The sequence below is a fragment of the Dasypus novemcinctus genome, chromosome 24, assembly GCF_030445035.2.
Source record: "Dasypus novemcinctus isolate mDasNov1 chromosome 24, mDasNov1.1.hap2, whole genome shotgun sequence".
Classification (NCBI taxonomy): Eukaryota; Metazoa; Chordata; class Mammalia; order Cingulata; family Dasypodidae; genus Dasypus; species Dasypus novemcinctus.
The window spans coordinates 4,781,053-4,799,411 of NC_080696.1; the positions used below are offsets into that span (position 1 = coordinate 4,781,053).

The following is an 18,359-nucleotide window of genomic DNA, read 5'->3' on the forward strand; positions in this document are numbered from 1 at the left end:
TCACTCGAGTTTTGTTTTTTATATTTAGGTCTTTAGGACTAAATTTAATTTTGTGAAGGTATAGAGCTAGGGATCTGCTTTTGTTCTTTTAGGTGAAAAGACAGTTGTTCTGACACCAGTTATTAGCTAAGCCCCCTGTTCCCACTGATGTGTCATGTTTCCTCTGTAGTGCAGTGTGACCGTGTAGGCATCGTAGTCTCATTTCATTGCTCCTGAACCAGTTGTACAGTCTTACTGCTTTAGTCTCATAAAAATTTCTACAAAGGCAGAAAGCAGAACAGACCCTACCTGTTACTCTTAAGAGTTGCTTTAACTATCCTTGCTCTTCAATACATTTAACCTTGACTATACTTTTGCTTGTGAATGCTTAGAGATGTAAATAATTCCTTGAAGGATTTAATAATAAAAATACAAAAGGTTTACATTTTAAATTACTAGGGCTTCCTTCTCTTGCAGGAAGAGCAGTTAGTTTCAGTTACGGGAGCTAAATAATCAGTGTTGTTGATTGCTAGATATCATCTACTTATTGTCTTAGCTTAGAGGTCCAGGCTCCAACTTTAGCCCAGAGACTGGAATTAAAATCCCGATCCTGCCTCTGAATAGTATTTGTTGAAGCTATCTCCATGCCCTCTGATTTGGTGGGGAGTGAAGCTGCTGTGAAGAGGTCCTGTGTGTGTCTGAACCACAGTGAACTGAGGTGACCAGAAGAGGGTTGTTCCAGTCACTACTGCTGTTTAACAAATTACCCCAAAACTTGGCAGCTAAAATAACATTTTCTCATCTCCTGTGGTTTCTGCTTGCTGGGATTTGGAAGAACTACTCTGCAGGTGGTTCTGGCTCCAGGTCTCGTGGAGCTGGAGTCAGAGGATGGCGAGCTGGGGCTGGCTGGGCCTCGCTCTTCTCACTGGGCTGTCTGCTCTTCTGGCTTCTCGTGCACAGTATGGCGGCTGAGGGCACTTGGGCTGCTCCCGTGCTGTTGGCAGCTTCACGAAGCAGTAAGGAAGAAATGGCTTTGTCTTTTATGAGGGTGGCTTGGAAGGCGTGCGATGTCACTTCTGTCACATTCTCTTGGTTGCAAAGTGAGTCTTCAGCCTGCCCAGATTCCAGGAAAGGGAATTAGTGTCCATATCTTGGAGGAGGAGTGGCAAGGTTCTAGAAAGGCTTATAGGGAGATATTGTTGCAGTCATATTTGGAAAGTACAATCTGCCACCATCTGTGGATCTCCGAGAGCATCCTGAAGTCCAAACTAGTGACTTAATAAAAACTTGGACACAGCTTTCATTAAGTCACTGATGAGTACTTCCTGTTTGGGACAATAGTTTTAAATTAAACATGCAAAAGGAGGCTAGGTGGGAGAGCTGGGATTAAGTAGACCCAGGGCAGGTTTCCAGAGAGGGAAGAATTGGACTTGATGAGAAGGGGGCATTCAAGAGCGGGGAGATTGCATGGGCATGGAGGGAGGAACGAGTGCCAGTTGGGTGAGGAGCCTTGCACACCCGTAATGCAAAAGTAAGGGCAGTCAGCAGGGGGCCAGCTGGAGGAGTGTCTTGAAGGCTTGTGAAAGAGGATCGTTGCAAATGGAAGCTGAGGCCATTGCAACTATTTTAATGCCTTTTGTAATAATACCGCTTTTTAAAAACACTATTAAATGAGGCGTTTTAACTTGAGTCTTCCTAAGGCATGATTACAGTTTATCAAAATCTGAATGTGAATTAATCTTGTTGCAGTGTCCTGTGCCTACGTGTCGAGGGAAGTCATTTACTGCTCTCCGTAGCTCTCCTCTCACAGTTACAATGGACTGGCAGTCGATCAAGTAAGCAATTAGATGTTGAGTAAAAGGCAAGTTGTAGGTCTTTTCATACTGCCAAGTAAATCTATTCTTTTACTGTACTTTACTGTGACTTTTATTTGTAAATAGTGATAAAATATATAATAGCTTATTTAAGGAAGAGTTTGCGTGTTGAAATAATTATCTTTATTTACAATTCCTTTTTTATTTTTATTCACCCCCTTGCTTGCTCTCTGCTTTCTGTGTCCATTCGCTGTGCGTTCTTCTGTGTGTCTGTATTTATTTTATTTATTTCCCTATCCCCCTTGCGGCTTTGCTTGTTGTCTGCTCTCTGTCCATTTGCTGCGTGCTCTTCTGTGTTTTTTTTTTTTTTTTACTTGTCTCCCTTTTTCTTGTGTCACCTTGCTGAGTCAGCTCTCTGTGGCACTTGTGGGCCTGGTGGCACTCCACAGCGCTTGCGGGCCGGGCGGCTCTTCGCGGCGTGCAGGTGAGCCCGCCTGCACAAGGAGACCCGGGGATGTGAACCCAGGGCCTTTCACCTGGTAGACGGGAGCCCAAATGATTGAGCCACAGCTGCTTCCCTATTTACAATTCTTTGTCAGGTTCCAGAAGTGATTTGATGTGGAAGTATGTCCTATTGCTACCGAGAAGTAGTTCATTTTATATCTCAATTATATGATTCGTTGAACTAAATAAATTCACTCCATGAAGGCCTGTGATGGAACTCCTGTTGTTTTGAAGTTTTAGTAATGGGTACATTTCATGTTCTTGCTATTCAAGAGACATTTTTCTATTAAAAAGATAAGGCTGTTTTTGCAAGACCAGAGTTGTGTGTGTGTGTATGAGCACGTTTGTAATAATGGGTAGTTCTGTATCAGAGTACAATTTAGGACCATTTCCTACTATAAGAATGGTCCTAAAAGAGTAAGAACCTAGGCAAAAGGTGAGCTGGCTTGCTACCTAGCTACACCCCCTTATGCCCTGTGAAAGCCAAGACCAACACCGTAACAGCCACTGTGTGCTGTGCTGAGATCTTTACAAACATCCCCTCGGAGCCACAGAGTCCCCACAGGGTTGTGGCATTGACCCATGGGAGCAGGAAATGTAAGCTTTGAGTGTGGTCAGTGCCCTGTACGTGCTGGAGCCCGGTTTCCAGCCTGTGTGGGGGACTGTCACCACTGAAGAGGGTGACGAGGGCCTTAGGGGGGGTCACAGTAAGGTACAAGCGGAGAACAGCGGGGGTGATGTAATATGTTTGAAAACTCTTCACTTTCAGGTAAAACTAGCAGATGACAAAATAGGCATAAATATTTTAATTGTGTTTAAGTGCTCTCCTGATATTAGGAAATTAAACTTAGGCTGGACTTTGGAGAAGAAACTATTTAACTCCTTTTCTTGAGACTTTACAAACAAGATATTGCTCAAATTCATTTTAAATGAGTTAGTTATAGTAAAACTTTTTTAGTATATTATTAGCATATATTGTTTTATTCTGTCAATAAGATGGCTTTTTGCCCTAGAAGAAAAGTCTTTTTCCTGCCATAAATGGTAAATTAAATTTCTCTTTTTATGAGGCTTGAATTGGGTGGCCATAGGAAAGTAGATTACAGTTTCTCAACCAATACATTGAAACATTTTGATGCGTCAACTTGACAGCCTTATAATGTGTGTATGTGTGTATATATATACGTATATCAAAAACTTTATGGTTACAGCAGTCAGTCCCAGTTCTAGGAGTTTATCTGATGAAAACAATCATGATATGTTCAGAAAGAGCTTGCTGAAAATATGTTTTCACAATGTTGGTAAACAAAAAAATGAGATAACCTAGATGTCTGAAAAAATTATTATAAAGATGGGTATTGATGATGTTGCAGAATATTTTAAAATAACATAAAAAATGTTTACAGTGTGTTTAGCAAAAAAGCAGCTTACCAAATAACAGTTTTTATATGATCCTGATTTTATTTTTAAAAAATAGAATAATAAACCTTGGCATGAAGTACAAAAACAGATTGAAAGTATACTCTATGAGAGGTGAGATTAGAATCATTGCTTATTTTCTTTTCTCTGTTTACCTGTGTTTTAAATTTTTTCTAAAATAAATGGTCTTTCTTTTAATAAGAAATGTCTAAAAACCTAATTTTTTAGTAAGGTAATGTTAGCATGTTTTCATTCTGGGACCTTTGCCAGATTTCGAATGGGCATTGAGGGTGAGTGGTGGGTAACCATGGTGCAGGGTTTGAAGTTTTAATTAAAGTAGTACATGTGGATGTTGAAAAACGCTCACTCAGTATAGAGGGCCACAGTGCCCACCACTTCTTGTTGCCTTATACTTAGTAATTTCCTTACAACTCTTCCTTCACTTTACTGCGTCCTCTCCACATGAGCTGAGGACTTGCCTTCAATTTTCCCCCTTCTACCTCTAGACTGTTCTTAATTGTGATGCTACCTTTGAATTGTCAAGATTTGGGAAGCGGTTGTGGCTGAACTGATAGAGTGTCTGCCTACCATGTGGAGGGCCCAGGGTTCGATACCCAGGCCTCCTGACCTGTGGTGAGCTGGCCCACGTGCAGTGCTGCCATGCACAAGGAGTGCCATGCCACGCGGGGGTGTCCCCTGTGTAGGGAAGCCCCACGTGCAAGGAGTGCTCCCTGCAAGGAGAGCTGCCCAACGCGAAAAAAGCGCAGCCCACCCTGGAGTGGTGCTGCACACATGGAGAGCTGATGCAGCAAGATGATGCAACAAAAAAGCAACAGTTTGCCAGTCCCTCCTGACAAGACTGCAAGTGGACACAGAAGAACACAGTGAATGGACACAAAGAGCAGGCAATGGGGGAGGGGGGGCAGGGGAGGCATGGGGAGAAAAATAAATAAAATACATCTTTAAATAAATAGTCAAGATTTGTCTTCTGTTTTCTAACCATACTTGTCGTCTATGTTTTACTTATAGGTCATGGCTAACAAAAACAATAAAGAACATTTACATTTTTATGATAATGTAAACATTATTTAATAAAGAACTAAGTGAAGTGATCAAATGCTAAAGAAAGGAAATGCAATTTAACATCACTGGTTTTTGTTTTCAGCCCCTTAAAATGATCCATGCATCAAAGTCAAATGAATTATCTTTTCTTAATATTCCACAGGTTCAGAACTATTTTGTCTTTTAGTGTGTTTCATATTTGGACTGTAAATGTGGTATAGCACTTTCTTCCCAACGTTTCTAAATGTTATTTTTACTTCCTAGAGTATGCCTTTACCATGTCACCACAATTTTCAGTTCTCTCCAAAATATACTATGGAATTAATAAAATCTACCTTTTTTTTTTTTAAGCTAACCAACCTTCCTAAACCCTACTTGAGTCTAGATCAGGTGTTCTCCAGACTTGCAATCTTATCCTCCTGGGATTTTGCTTCATTGCACTGCTGAATACACTGTTTTCTTGGACCCACCTTCTGTTTTAGAGATCCATTCTTGTTTTTCTGGACAATTTTCTCAAATAAGTTTCCAGAAAGCATGCATGGGAGGTAAAGTTTTTTGGCCATTGCAAGTCTGTAAATATCTTGTTTTGTTTTGTTTTGAGGAGGTACTGGGGATTGAACCGGGGACCTTGTTTATGGGAAGCAGGTGCTCAACCGCTTGAGCCACATCTGCTCCCCTGCAAATGTCTTTATTTGGCTCTTACACTGGAGTAAGAGTTTGCTCGCTATGGAAGTCTGGTTTGTTACAATTTTTCCTGCGGATGTTAAAGACATTGCCCTGTTACCTTCTACTTCCAGTGTTCTTGAAGAGAGGCCTGATGCTAGTCTGACTCGTGTTCCTTTGAGGGAACAGGCCTTTCCCCCCTCTTTGTAATCGCTTATCCATGCTGTTCTGTATCCAAACTTAATGAGGATGCACCTAGTTATTTAATTCCTCCTGCTTGAAACAGAGGTCCTCATTTAGAGTTGTCTTCAGCTCTAGAATATTTGGTTATTTTCTTTTGTTTGTCTCTGTTTTCTCCTTTTGGGCTTCCTGTTGGGTGCATATGCCTTGAATTGTTCATCTGTCTTTTAAATTTTTCTCTTATCCTTTCGTTTTCTTTGTGCTGTTTTCTAGGAGATTGCTTTGGCTTTTTCTTATAAACCTGATCCCATTCTTGTTTTCTTTTTTTTTAAAGATTTATTTTTATTTCTCTCCCCTTCCTCCACCCCCCCACCCCCCGTTGTCTGCTCTCTGTGTCCATTCGCTGTGTGTTCTTCTGTGTCTGCCTGCATTCTTTTCAGTGGCACCAGGAATCTGTCTCTTTTTCTTGTTGTTTTGTCGTCTTGCTGTGTCAGCTGTCCGTGTGTGTGGCGCCACTCCTGAGTGGGTTGCGCTTTTTTTGCACGGGGCAGCTCTCCTTGCGGGGCGCACTCCTTGTGCATGGCGCTCTCCTATGCGGGGACACCCCTGCGTGGCACAGCACTCCTTGTGTGCTGCAGCACTGTGCAGGGGCCAGCTCCATACAGATCAGGAGGCCCTGGGTACCGAACCCTGGACTTCCATATGGTAGGCAGGTGCTCTATCATTTGAGCCACATCTGCTTCCCCATACTTGTTTTTTGATAGTTTCTTTCTCACAGCAGCTTATTGTTTTGTGGTGGCAATACCTTCTCAAAACTTTTAAGCAGTTCTTTGTTTGCTTTTAATGTTCTTCCCCTTGAGTTACTGATGTTTGACTCTGAAATGTCAGGTGAGGAATGAGATGATTTGGAGTAGCCGGGGTGGGTTTGCTCTGCTGTTTTATGAGGCGTGAGTTTTCATCCAGAGCCTCACCTCTGAAGAGAAGGTGGGGCTTATGACGGTCAGGTTCTGCTTTATGGATGTGGTTTTGAATTGGGGTTGGGTCTCTCGTGGGAAGATGAGGAAGCTATGTTCTGGCGCTCTCACCCTCACTGGGCGCCTTGGCTCCCCTTGAATGAATAGTGCTTAGAGCGGCACTGCTTCCTCAGAACAGTGCTCTGGTTTTTGCCAAGGTATACTGCCTGCCAGCTCTGCCCGCACTCTACCCCTACCCTTCTGTATACCCGCCTTCCAGAAAAATTCTGTACAGCTATTCCGAGGCTTGTCTTTAAGTTGCCTGTTCTATTTTCCATTCCTGCCAACTCCAACTTGAAAGCCTGTCTAGATCTCTTTTGGGAATATCAGCTCCCACTTCTCTTATAACCTTTTCCTATATGTATTTCTGATTTCTTTTAGCTTTACCCATCAGTATTTTCCCACTTACTGTATTTTAAAATCTCACTAATATGTCTTGCTTGCTGATGACACTGTGCATGCCTTCAAACTTCTCTTTACTGTTTCAGTGACTGTCATTTCATTTGGCATTAAACTTTTACTAATCTGCTCTTTATCCACCTCAGTATCATGTAGGCCCTGACTGGTTAATGTGTTGACAAAATAACTCAAAAGTCAGAATGTTATAGTAACTGAAAACTGTTTTAACTTTTTAGAATCCAGGAGCTAATGTCGGAAGATCAGCGAGAAGCAGGTCGCATTCCACGAACGATAGAATGTGAGCTTGTTCATGATCTCGTGGATAGCTGTGTCCCCGGAGACACAGTGACTGTTACTGGACTTGTCAAAGTCTCAAATGCTGAGGAAGGTCTGATATCAATCATTCTTTATTTGATCATCCCTTGTTAATGATGTGTTATTCGTCTTTTCTCTTTTAAGATACTTCTATATCTCCACTAATATGGAGAATTCCTTGTTTCTTATATAAGAATGAAGCCCATCCTTTAAAATAAAGGTTTATTTGTAGCTCATTGTGCCTTTGTTTAATATGCTAGTTGAATCTTTGTAGGGAAAACAAAAATACTAAATATTGCATTTAATGTATTTAAATTTACAGGTTCTCGAAATAAAAATGACAAGTGCATGTTCCTTCTGTACATTGAAGCAAATTCTGTTAGTAATAGCAAAGGACAGAAGACAAAGAATTCAGAGGATGATTCTAAGCACGGAACATTAATGGAGTTCTCACTTAAAGACCTTTATGCTATCCAAGAGATTCAAGCTGAGGAAAACCTATTTAAGCTCATTGTCAAGTATGTATGAAGTTACCTAAAATTTTATTAAATATAGGTGATCCAGGGTGCTCTTTGCTATAGATAACAAAAAATTGAAGTCAAATGGTTGGCAAACTATATCCCGTGAACCAAATCAGCTTAATGCCTGTTTTTGTATGACCAATAAGCTTAGAATGCCTTTTTTTCTTTTTAAGATTTATTTTATTTATTTATCCCCCCTCCTTGTGGCTTGCTTGCTGTCTGCTTTCTCTGTCCATTTGCTGTGCGTTCTTCTGTGTCTGCTTGTCTCCCTTTGTTGTGTCATCTTCCTGCGCCAGCTCTCCGTGAGTGCGGCTGTCAGCTCTCTCTGGGCGTGGGCCAGCTTGCCTTCACAAGGAGGCCCTGGGAAGCGAACCCAGAACCTCTCATGTGGTAGATGGGAGCCCAATCTACTGAGCCACATCTGCTTCCCTTAGAATGGCTTTTTTAATTTAAATGTTTGGGGAAAAATCAAGACTTCATGACACATGAAATTTTATGAAATTCAGATTTTAGTGTCCATAAAGGTGTTTTTTGTTGTTGATGCTGCTGTTTTGAGGTACCAGAGCCATGGATTGAACCCGGTACTTCCTATGTGGGAAGCTGGCACTCAACCACTGAGCCACATCGGCTCCTCTGAGTTGGTTTTTTCATTTGTTTGCTTGCTGTTTTGTTTTTTTTTGTTTTTGTGTTGTTTTTTGGGAGGCATGGGAAATTGAATCCGTGTGGAAAGCAGGCACTCAACTGCTTGTGTGACATCCACGCTCCATGAAGTTTTATTGGAACACAACCATGCTTAAATTCATTTACGTATCGTCTATGACTGCTTTTGTGCTGCACTGGCAGAGTCCAGTAGTTTTGTGAGAGAGAACAGGGTTCATGGATGTTTACTATCCTGCCCTTTGCAGGAAAAGTATGCTGACTTTAAACACCAAATAAAATTCACTGTATCACATTGTGAGATAATAGACATCACTCAGTAGAAGAGCAAGGAGACACCAAATTTTTCAGAGTTTTCTGGTGAGTGGTCTGTGAGTAGGTGGCCAAGGAAGAATCTGATTGAGAATCAGAACACATCTTTGGTTGGTTTCTTTTGCCAGTTATAAATTAAAAAGGAACATTTTCAGGAAGTAGATGTGGCTTGGGTGATTGGGCTCCTGTCTACCATTCCTGGGGCCTCTTGGTGAATGCAAGCTGGCCCACGCTGCTGCAGAGAGCCGCCAGCAGACAGTGAGCACAAACAAGGGGGGGGGTGGTTAAAAATAAATGAAGTAAAATAAATAAATCTTAAAAAAAAGGAACATTTTCAGTGGTCCTTCTTTTGCCATCCTTACAGAAAATAAGTTAATATGAAAAACTTGGCTTTTCTTTCCTCGGTTTGTTTTTACTCTTTAGTTCTGTGTTTCCTTATGATTTCAGCATCAATGCTAGAATATTTCTTGGCCCTCCATTTGTTAATCTAGCAGGGAGTTGTAAACTAGCTGACTGCCTGTTTTTTTAAATAAAGTTTTTTTGGATCATGCCCCACCCATTCATTTACATAATGTTTGTGACTGCTTTCACACTAGAGGTTGAGTAGTTGTGACCCAGAATGACCTGCAAAGCTAAAAATATTTACTCTCTGTCCCTTTAGTAAAAAGTTTGCTGACCCAAGCTAGGTTAACAAAATGGAAGACTGTGAAAGAAGAATGGAGAAGATAGAAGACAGAAGACGGTCTAGTTTAGGTTGGGTTCTCACAGAAGGAAGTAATTTATTTGGGAAGTGATCCCTGAAAGCTCTGGTGGGGGAGGGGGAAGTGAGCTGGAGAAGGGAAGGCTCAGGTTCAGTCCTTAGCTGATAGCAGCTACCCCTGGCCCAGACCTGCTGAGGCCTCTGGGGCACCAGGCTGTGTGGTGTTTTCCCATCTACAGGCCTGTTTAGGGCTGTTTCTGGGAATATTAAACACCCTGGCACTTCTGGCCTGCTGCTTCCTTAGCCATAGAAAGCCCCTCAGCAACAGATGCGGGAGCCAGAGTGGCAGCCACTGTGGTTGTGCAGGACCAGGGTTCCAGGGCTCGTGGGCAGGTAGCCAGCAGCACGCAGGTTACTCCAGGAAAGGGAAGGGCAACTCGCACACCGCTCTCCACCCCAACCAATTTTGTTTGCTCTTTCTTTATACAATTGGTAATTATAAATATTCATATATGGTTTTACTTATTCTGACCCTTTACATTTTCCCATCCTAAAATATGTGCACGGTTCACCTTTTAGTCATCTTTCAGTGGCTTGACTGGGAAGGTCTAAAGATGCATATTCATGTAAAGTACAATGTAATCCTGGATATATCCTAAAGTGAAAGACCATGATTAATGCATTTTGAAGGTTAATTCTGGAAAAGGGTCAAAGTATACTGAGTTACTTTAAGGTGCTTTACACATATTCTGCCTCTATTATACAGATGCAATTTTTTTTTTTTTTTTTGCCGTGACAAGCTCTTATTTCCTGCAGAAGTGATTAGTCCATAGACACATTTCTTAGGTGATCTCCAAGCACTCTGTGTATCTTGGAGTAAAAGTTAAAAAAAAAAAAAAAAAAAAGATATGGAAGTGAGGAGCAGCACTCAGCCCAGTCCAGGAAGGCGATCTGCAGTGACAAGGGAAGGGCAGAGACCAGAAACTTAATGCAACTGGTAGAAGACACACTCCACCAGCGAGTCAGTGTGGAAGAAAATGGGCCCATGGCAAAACCCCACCTGGGGCTGGCACAGTCTGATGCTCCAAAATGTTGACCTGCAGACAAAGATGGACATCTTCACTGGTTCCCGCCCTCCCCCCGTTCACCCCGTCTCACCCCCAGGATGGTTTATTAATCATTACCCCAGGTCTGGCCATTCTCCTTCACGCAGCAGGCCCAGATACGTGCTCTCTGAAGAGAGCTATGTTCTAGGACCAAAAGGCACGTGGGGCCGTCTGACCCTGGCAACTAGATGGACATGCACACTCGCCTGAGGGAGGACTGCATACCAGAAGTTGGGGGGACCTCTTGGGAGGGCTTGCTCAACAACGGTTCTCGAAAGAGAAAGGACCACCACCTAAAGGCAGAGTTTTCCATAAAGGCAGCCAGGGTTCTAGACTGTGGGGTGATGGTCAAAGGGCAGGGGTCAAATCAAGCCAAATGGCTTGACAACCTATGTGCAAAGAAATTCTGAGAGACCTGAGCTCTGCCTGAAAAAAAGCTGCGGGCAGGGAAATATGCACAAAGTCCTTTTGAGCTGGTGGAAGAAAGTCCTAGACTCCAAATCGACTGGATCCTTAGCTGGAAGCGTGATCCATTCTTAGCAACTGTGCGACCCCCCCAGGAATCACACATCCTCACAGACAGGCACAGAGTCCATAAAACAGGCAAGTCCTGAACACTCATTACCCTGGCTGCCTCCAAATCTGTTCCAGCCCTGGGAAGGAGGATTCAAGAAAAGAGTTTTAAAATATTTCTCTTGGTCTAAAATCAACATCCTAATAAAGTGGCTGAGCCCGCGCCGCTGATGGCTTAGAGGCCGCCTCTTGGCCTCTGGCCTTGCAGACCAGCTGCAAAGGCCTCTGGGATATTTCTGGTAGACCACCCAAAGGTTCACGGCTAAGAGGCAGTAGCTTCAAGGTCACTGTCCCATCCCTACCCCCAGAGGAGGTCAGATTTAGGGGCAGTCCCATCTTGATCACACTTTCTTGGAGAAGCTGATGTCCCCTGGGCGGGCAAGGAGGGATCTAAAATTTCCGTGGCTGGCCCCAGGGCTGTGTGATGCTGTTGATGTGAAGGCCACTGATTGCATTCAGGAAGAAGAGGAAGGAAGCTGTGAATTGGCACCAGAACATCAGGGTGAAGCCAATGAGCGTGACCTGGCTCCTGAGGAGGGCCACGAAACTCAGGAGCCCCGCAGAGGAGAGGACAAAGGAGACGAGGAGCAGGACGGAGCCCAGGGCCCACTTGCGCCGTGCGTGGGCTTCTTCGCACACCTGGGAGACCATGAGCAGCTCCAGGCCAAAGATGGCGGCCACCACGGCCAAGGCACCCAGGCTGCGGGCCAGGCCCACACCCACGGCCAGCCCGGGCACGTGCGCCTGGCTCAGGTCCCGGAGGCAGCGTGGCCCGCTCTGGCTGTTTGCCGTGCAGAAGTGCCACAGCCCGAAGAGGCGGTCCCCGGCCAGGAGCCAGTGGCCATCGCAGATGGAGATGGAGGACAGGACCAGGGCCAGCGCGGTACACACGATGATCAGCGTCCGGATAAGGGACTCGAAGAAGGACTTGTGGGGCCTCCGCTGGGCCTGCAGCCTATGGGCCTGCACGGCGATGGCTGTCATGCTGCGCCCGGCGTCCGCCTGGCTCCCTCGGGCCGCTCGACTCCAGATACAATTTTTAAAGCATTCTTCCCTTTATAGATTAAGAATTTTGAGAAATTTATTGTTAGAATAAACTTTCACTAGTTTGGGGAAGGGTATAAATTTTATCTTTCCCCCCCCTCTTTTGAAGCCAAATAAAGCAAGTTAAGCAAATTGTAGCTATTCTAGTGATCAATGGAATGTTAAAATTAATTTGAAAAAGTTTTTTTAATAGGTTGTATTCTATTTTTCAGCTCCCTTTGCCCTGTCATTTTTGGTCATGAAGTAAGTATTTTACTTCATCTTCACTAAAAAAATACATGAAGTTGGCAAAAATAACATATAAAGACTTTACAAAAAATACTTAATTTCTGTTGGCCAGTTATTCATATTTTAATATGAATCTTAGTTTTCTATAATTGAATGATGTGGAAAGAAAACTACAGCTCCTTATAATAAAAAGCTGCCTACCAATTAGAGTAAACAGGAATGGGCTTCTTTTAAAATGACCCTGGACACCAAAAGTATCAGAGCAAAAATTATCAAATATATCTCTTTTTTTGTGAATGGATTCATACCTTACAAATTAATGTAGTAGATCTTAACTCAGTAACTTGTAAGTTAACTCTATAATTTGTATACACTCTCTAATTTTTATTGTTTACATTATATAGAAGTTATTATTTTTAGACTTTTCTTAGAAAAAGAATAAAGTTCAGCTATGCTTCAAAACAAAAATATGCTAATAAACAAATAAGAGTTGTCAACATAGAAGGAAGAATGCCCCTTTAACTAGTCATCTTTATGTTTTTCTAACTTTTCTGGTTTTTTCTTTTTTCACGCTTGAGCTTGTTAAAGCAGGTTTGGCTTTAGCACTCTTTGGCGGAACCCAGAAATATGCAGATGACAAAAACAGAATTCCAGTTCGAGGAGACCCACACATCCTTGTTGTTGGAGATCCCGGCTTGGGAAAGAGTCAGATGCTACAAGTAGGAAATCAATCATTTGTGCTTGTAAAAATGCTTGAGTATTTCACAAGTGAATTTTCTCAAAGCATGTAGTGTTTATGGAGACTGATGATATAAGTGAATTTTGGGGTCTATGTGAATAATACGTAACTTGTTTCTGGTCATATTTTCAAAATTGAGCAGCTCTGCCTGTCACTGCACTGTTCTGCACAGACATGCTGGTTAATACCAGTGGAAATTAAACATTGTAAACAGTGGAGAATCTCTTATAAATCTGGGCCCAGAAGCCAGGGTTTTTAAAAATTAGGCTAACACTAACAGTTATTAGCCATTTATTTACATTGTTGGTCCCATTTTATTCTGACCATTTCGTATACCAGCATACTCTCAGAGTATTGGAAAACTTCTCAGACAGATTAATAAATAAGGAATGAAAAGTAACAATAATGATGGTGTTTACTGAGCCAGACCCTAAGGTCACCTGGGGTGTGCCCTGAGCAACTCCAGAGTGTACACTGGCATAGACAGCAGTGGGGGGTGGACCCCTTAGTTGTGCAGGGCACAGCGGTGGGCAGTGGCCTTGTTTTGGGTGCTTACCACATGGTGGGTATGGGGTCAGGGGCCTTATGTGCACAACCTCAGTCATTTCTCAGGACGGTACTATGCCAAAACATAAGGAAGCAGAGACTCCAAGAGAACTGAGGGTCTCACAGCAGTGCCTGGTGGAGCCAGGATTTAAGCTACTTTTAATTGTTGTGCTATTTAAATGCTTTTCTGACCTGCCAAAGCTTGTTTACTTAGAAGGGGAGCACAGATTGGGCCGTTTTGTTACTTGATGTTTGAAGAAGCATTGGCACCTTAGGAATTAAAATTGGTACTCAGTTTGCTGTGTGAACTTGAAAGTTAAGCATAAAATGGGACTTGGGTAGAGTATTTACAAGACCATGGACTCCTGAATCAGGCTGCCTGGAGTTGATTGAATCCTGACTACACATTCATAGCTGTGTAAGTTTGTCATCTGCTCTGTGTAGGCCTCAGCTTCCACATTGGTAATGGGCCATACGATCCTCTTACAGTGGTTAAGATGATATAATAAGGCCCTTAGAATAACACTAGGCGTATAGCTACCATTTGTTGAGCAATTATGACTAACTGTTATTTTCCTGGGATGACTCTCTTAAGCTCTCTGGTTCCCTCAGGCAGTATGCAGCGTCGCTCCACGTGGTGTGTATGTTTGTGGTAATACCACTACCACCTCTGGTCTGACTGTCACTCTTTCAAAAGACAGTTCCTCTGGAGACTTTACTTTGGAAGCTGGTGCCCTGGTACTTGGTGATCAAGGTGAGAGACCAAAAGAAACAATAATCAGTGATTCTGGGACTTTTTCTCCCCCTCGCCCCCCCCTTTTTTTAAAGATTTTTCCATTTCAACATTTCTTTTTATTTTTTTAAATTAATTTATTTTTAAAATTTATTTATTTCTCTCCCCTTTCCCCCCATTGTCTGCTCTCTCTGTCCATTCGCTGTGTGTTCTTCTGCATCCACTTGCATTATCCAGGTGGCACTGCATCTCTTTTTTGTTGCGTCATCTTGCTGCATCAGCTCTCCCGTGTGTGCAGCGCCACTCCTGGGCAGGCTGTGCTTTTTTCACACGGGGCGGCTCGCCATGTGGGGCGCACTCCTTGTGCATGGGGCACCCCTACGCAGGGGTATCCCTGCATGGCACAGCACTCCTTGTGTGCGCAACACTGAGCAAGGGCCAGCTCACCACATGGGTCAGGAGATCCTGGGGATCAAACCCTGGACCCTCCATATGATAGACAGATGCTCTGTCAGTTGAGCCATGTCTGCTTCCCTCAACTCATTTCTTTACATTCCATTCAAGAGGCATTTGGCTGTACTGTTCTAACCCATGAATTGACAGTGAGTGTCAGAAGTAACTGTAAATACAATAAAATCATTTTTATTTATAGTGCAAAATTGAAAGTGCTACTCAAGGCCATTCTTTTTTTTTTTTTAAGATTTTTAATTTACTTCTCCCCGCCCCCCCCCCATTGTCTGCTCTCTGTGTCCATTCGCTGTGTGTTATTCTGTGTCCGCTTGCATTCTTGTCAGTGGCACTGGGAATCTGTGTTTCTTTTTGTTCCATCATCTTGGTGCATCAGCTGTCTGTATTTGGTGCCGCTTCTGGGCAGGCAGCACTTTTTTCACGTGGGGCGGCTCTCCTTGCAGAGTATACTCCTTGGGCGTGGGGATCCCCTATGCAGGGACACCCCTGCGTGGCACGGCACTCCTTGCGCGCAACAGTACTGCGCATGGGCCAGCTCACCACATAGGTCAGAAGGCCCGGGGTTTGAACCCTGGACCTCCCATATGGTAGGTGGATGCTTTATCAGCTGAGCCAAAACTGCTTCCCAAGGCCATTAATTTTTAGAATCTTGCAGCAGATACAACTATATGTAAAAATTAAGAAGTCACATAAAGGATACTTGCTATCACATTTGTGATCATTTGCTTTAAAGCTTTTGGAAACTGTGGAGTGGGATTTGGTTGTCTTACTGATTCCCTAGCATGCACGTGTACTGTAAATACCTGTTGAATGCACTATTTGTTCAGAGTAGTTCTAGATACCTTGGCAGTGAAAAGAAGGTAGATGTCATCCTTAGCTCTCAGAGGACTTTTAGTAAGAGTTTAGAATTGTTACTTTAGTAGGATTTTAGTAGCAGTACAGAATTGGTACTTTTGCTCTATTTTAGCCCATTTTACCTTTTTTTCAGAATTTGATTATAAGAAATCTAATTGGGTGACATAGCAGAAAGAGTTTTGCTAAGTTTTTTTTAATGTTTTTAAACTTTATTTTGTATTTTTAATAATTGAAAGTATAAATTAAAAACTAAAAAGAAAACAGTTGAATAAAAACATCCGTTCCTCACTTAAATGTACTAGATACATATACATTTTTTTTTGAAGCATACAATACACTATGTTTGGTTCATAGAAACACAATTATACAGTATTTGCCCTAAGTTTTTTTTGTGTGTGTGTGTTTTTTTAAGATTTATTTATTTATATCTCCCCTTCCCCCGCCACCCCGGTTGTCTGTTTTCTGTGTCTACTTGCTACCTCTTCTTTTGCCCGCTTCTGTTGTTGTCAGCGGCATGAGGAATCTGTGTTTCTTTTTGTTGCGTCATCTTGTTGTGTCAGCTCTCCGTGTGTGCGGCGCCATTCCTGGGCAGGCTGCAGTTTCTTTCGCACTGGGCAGCTCTCCTTATGGGGCACACTCTTTGTGAGTGGGGCTTCCCTACGTGGGGACACCCCTGCGTGGAACGGCACTCCTTGCGCGCATCAGCACTGCGCGTGGGCCAGCTCCACACGGGTCAAGGAGGCCCGGGGTTTGAACCGTGGACCTCCCATGTGGTAGACGGATACCCTAACCACTGGGCCGTGTCCACCGCCCTTTTTGTGTTGTTTTAACCCTGTTGGAAAAAACATGTTCCTGTGCTTGTGTTAGTGTCAGATTCCAGTCAAAACGAGGTCATTCATTCCTTTTAGTCTGCCAGTGGCCTCACATTTCTAAATCTAGTACCTGTTAGGCATATTTGACACCATTTTTTTGATCACTCCCATCTCCTTGAAACACTTTGTCTGCCTGTTTCCAGGCACTGCACCTTTCCGGGTTTCCCTTACTTCACTTGCTGATCCTTCCCACCCCTTGCTGGTCTTTGTCTCTGCAGCCTTTTAATTGTTTGGCACCTCAGGGCACTTGGTTCCTGCCCTTTGATCCTCTTGTCTGGCTTTACCTGTCTGTACGCCACATGGCCTAGAGGTAGCTTGGCTTAGTTCCTGCCCACCCCTCCCTCAGGAAATAAACTGTGAAGATTGAGAATTTCCACGAATGCCTTCAGTTCTAGGGCATCATGGGCTGACAGGGACAAGAAGTCAGGGACAGGCACGGTGCATCCACTGCCAGGGCAGCAGGGGCAGGAAAGGCTCGCCAGTCCAGGGCTCCATTCACCTGTGAGAAGAGCGAAAGCCCAGGCATCTCCTGCCGTGAGCAGGCGTCACGTTCTTACCTGAGGATCGAACCTGCTCAGAAGGTGGCACAGAGGCCCAGCAGAGCCCTGGCTTCATTCTCCTACACCGTCGGGTTACCAAAAGCAGGTAATAACCTAGCCTGCAAACTAGCTGGGAGGGGAAAATAGGGGTCTCAAGTACAGCAGGAAAAGAATGTTGAAGAGAGTATGTGCACACAGAGAAAACAGCTTGGAGAGAGCAGCCATCATTAAACATGAGCAAGGTGAAGAGACTGCACACCGCTGTGCAGACATAGCATCGCAAAGAAAGAAGGAACTTAACACCGCAGTAAAGGTGCACTACCCATCCTAGAAGATAATCCAGGGAACAGAAGAATTCCCCCCCCCAGTTGTTTCAAGGATTTCATGAACTCAAGGGGATAATAGGAGATAAGAGTAGAGACAACTAATTGATGACTAACAACACTTATAAAACGAATGCCTGAAACAGACACATCTGAATAAGAAATAAGATATAGAGGAAAAGACTTGAGAAAGATATTCACAGTGTATGCAGAAGAAAAGAACACATTTTAAAACAGGCAATGATAGAACAAAGGGAATTCAACAAAAGGATATTTGACTCTGTGATGGAGAGGACCCAACAAATGAGACTAGAAATGGATTCAAAGATGCAAGGAGATAAAATCTTAAATAAAGGGACTAAATCTGCAGTTCTTGCCCATGCACACCTCTGCTGGTGTGGCTTACTTGTTTACAGGGTAGACGTAGAAAGGTTTACCGCCAAGCCCTCAGGAGCTGACCACAGATGGTGGGGATAAGGGGATCTCACCCTTTTATTACCTTTCCTGGTTTAGAAATTGTGGTGGTGACATGAATCATACTTCTTAGTTTATATTAGGTTTCAGAGGAACCATTTATAGCTTTCTTTAGTTTCATGTGAGGAGGAGCTTTCTGTCTTCCAGAGTAGAAGTGTCTTCCAGCACACTTTCTAAACAGAGGACTTTGGGGAGAGTTTTTGTCCCTTCGGAATACTTTATGTACTGAAAATGGCACATGGACCCAATATAACTTATTTGAGGACACTTGTCAGATTGCCTCATTTATTCCCACAAGAAAAAAAATATTTAAAGGTAATATTA

At 43.2% G+C, this 18,359-nt stretch overlaps 2 protein-coding genes across 22 annotated transcripts in view; one reads left to right on the forward strand and one right to left on the reverse strand.

Moving 5' to 3' along the window:
* The window catches only part of MCM8 (minichromosome maintenance 8 homologous recombination repair factor), a 39,877-nt gene that overhangs the window by 9,821 nt on the left and 11,697 nt on the right, over positions 1 to 18,359 (forward strand). For all 21 annotated transcript variants that reach the window (XM_071211534.1, XM_058287535.2, XM_071211535.1 and 18 more), the window contains 6 exons: positions 1,729 to 1,814; positions 7,267 to 7,418; positions 7,668 to 7,863; positions 12,471 to 12,501; positions 13,065 to 13,205; positions 14,384 to 14,525. In XM_071211534.1, the coding sequence (XP_071067635.1) occupies positions 1,729 to 1,814; positions 7,267 to 7,418; positions 7,668 to 7,863; positions 12,471 to 12,501; positions 13,065 to 13,205; positions 14,384 to 14,525 (748 nt within the window). The remainder of the gene's footprint in view (positions 1 to 1,728; positions 1,815 to 7,266; positions 7,419 to 7,667; positions 7,864 to 12,470; positions 12,502 to 13,064; positions 13,206 to 14,383; positions 14,526 to 18,359) is intronic.
* On the reverse strand, positions 11,526 to 12,241 carry LOC101425001 (voltage-dependent calcium channel gamma-like subunit). The gene has a single exon (XM_004451501.5). It carries the CDS (start codon positions 12,196 to 12,198, stop codon positions 11,605 to 11,607), a length of 594 nt encoding a protein of 197 aa, XP_004451558.1. The 5' UTR covers positions 12,199 to 12,241; the 3' UTR covers positions 11,526 to 11,604.

Excerpts from the sequence above, each read along its gene's own strand:
- LOC101425001 (XM_004451501.5), bottom strand. The coding sequence starts at position 12,198 with ATGACAGCCATCGCCGTGCAGGCCCATAGGCTGCAGGCCCAGCGGAGG.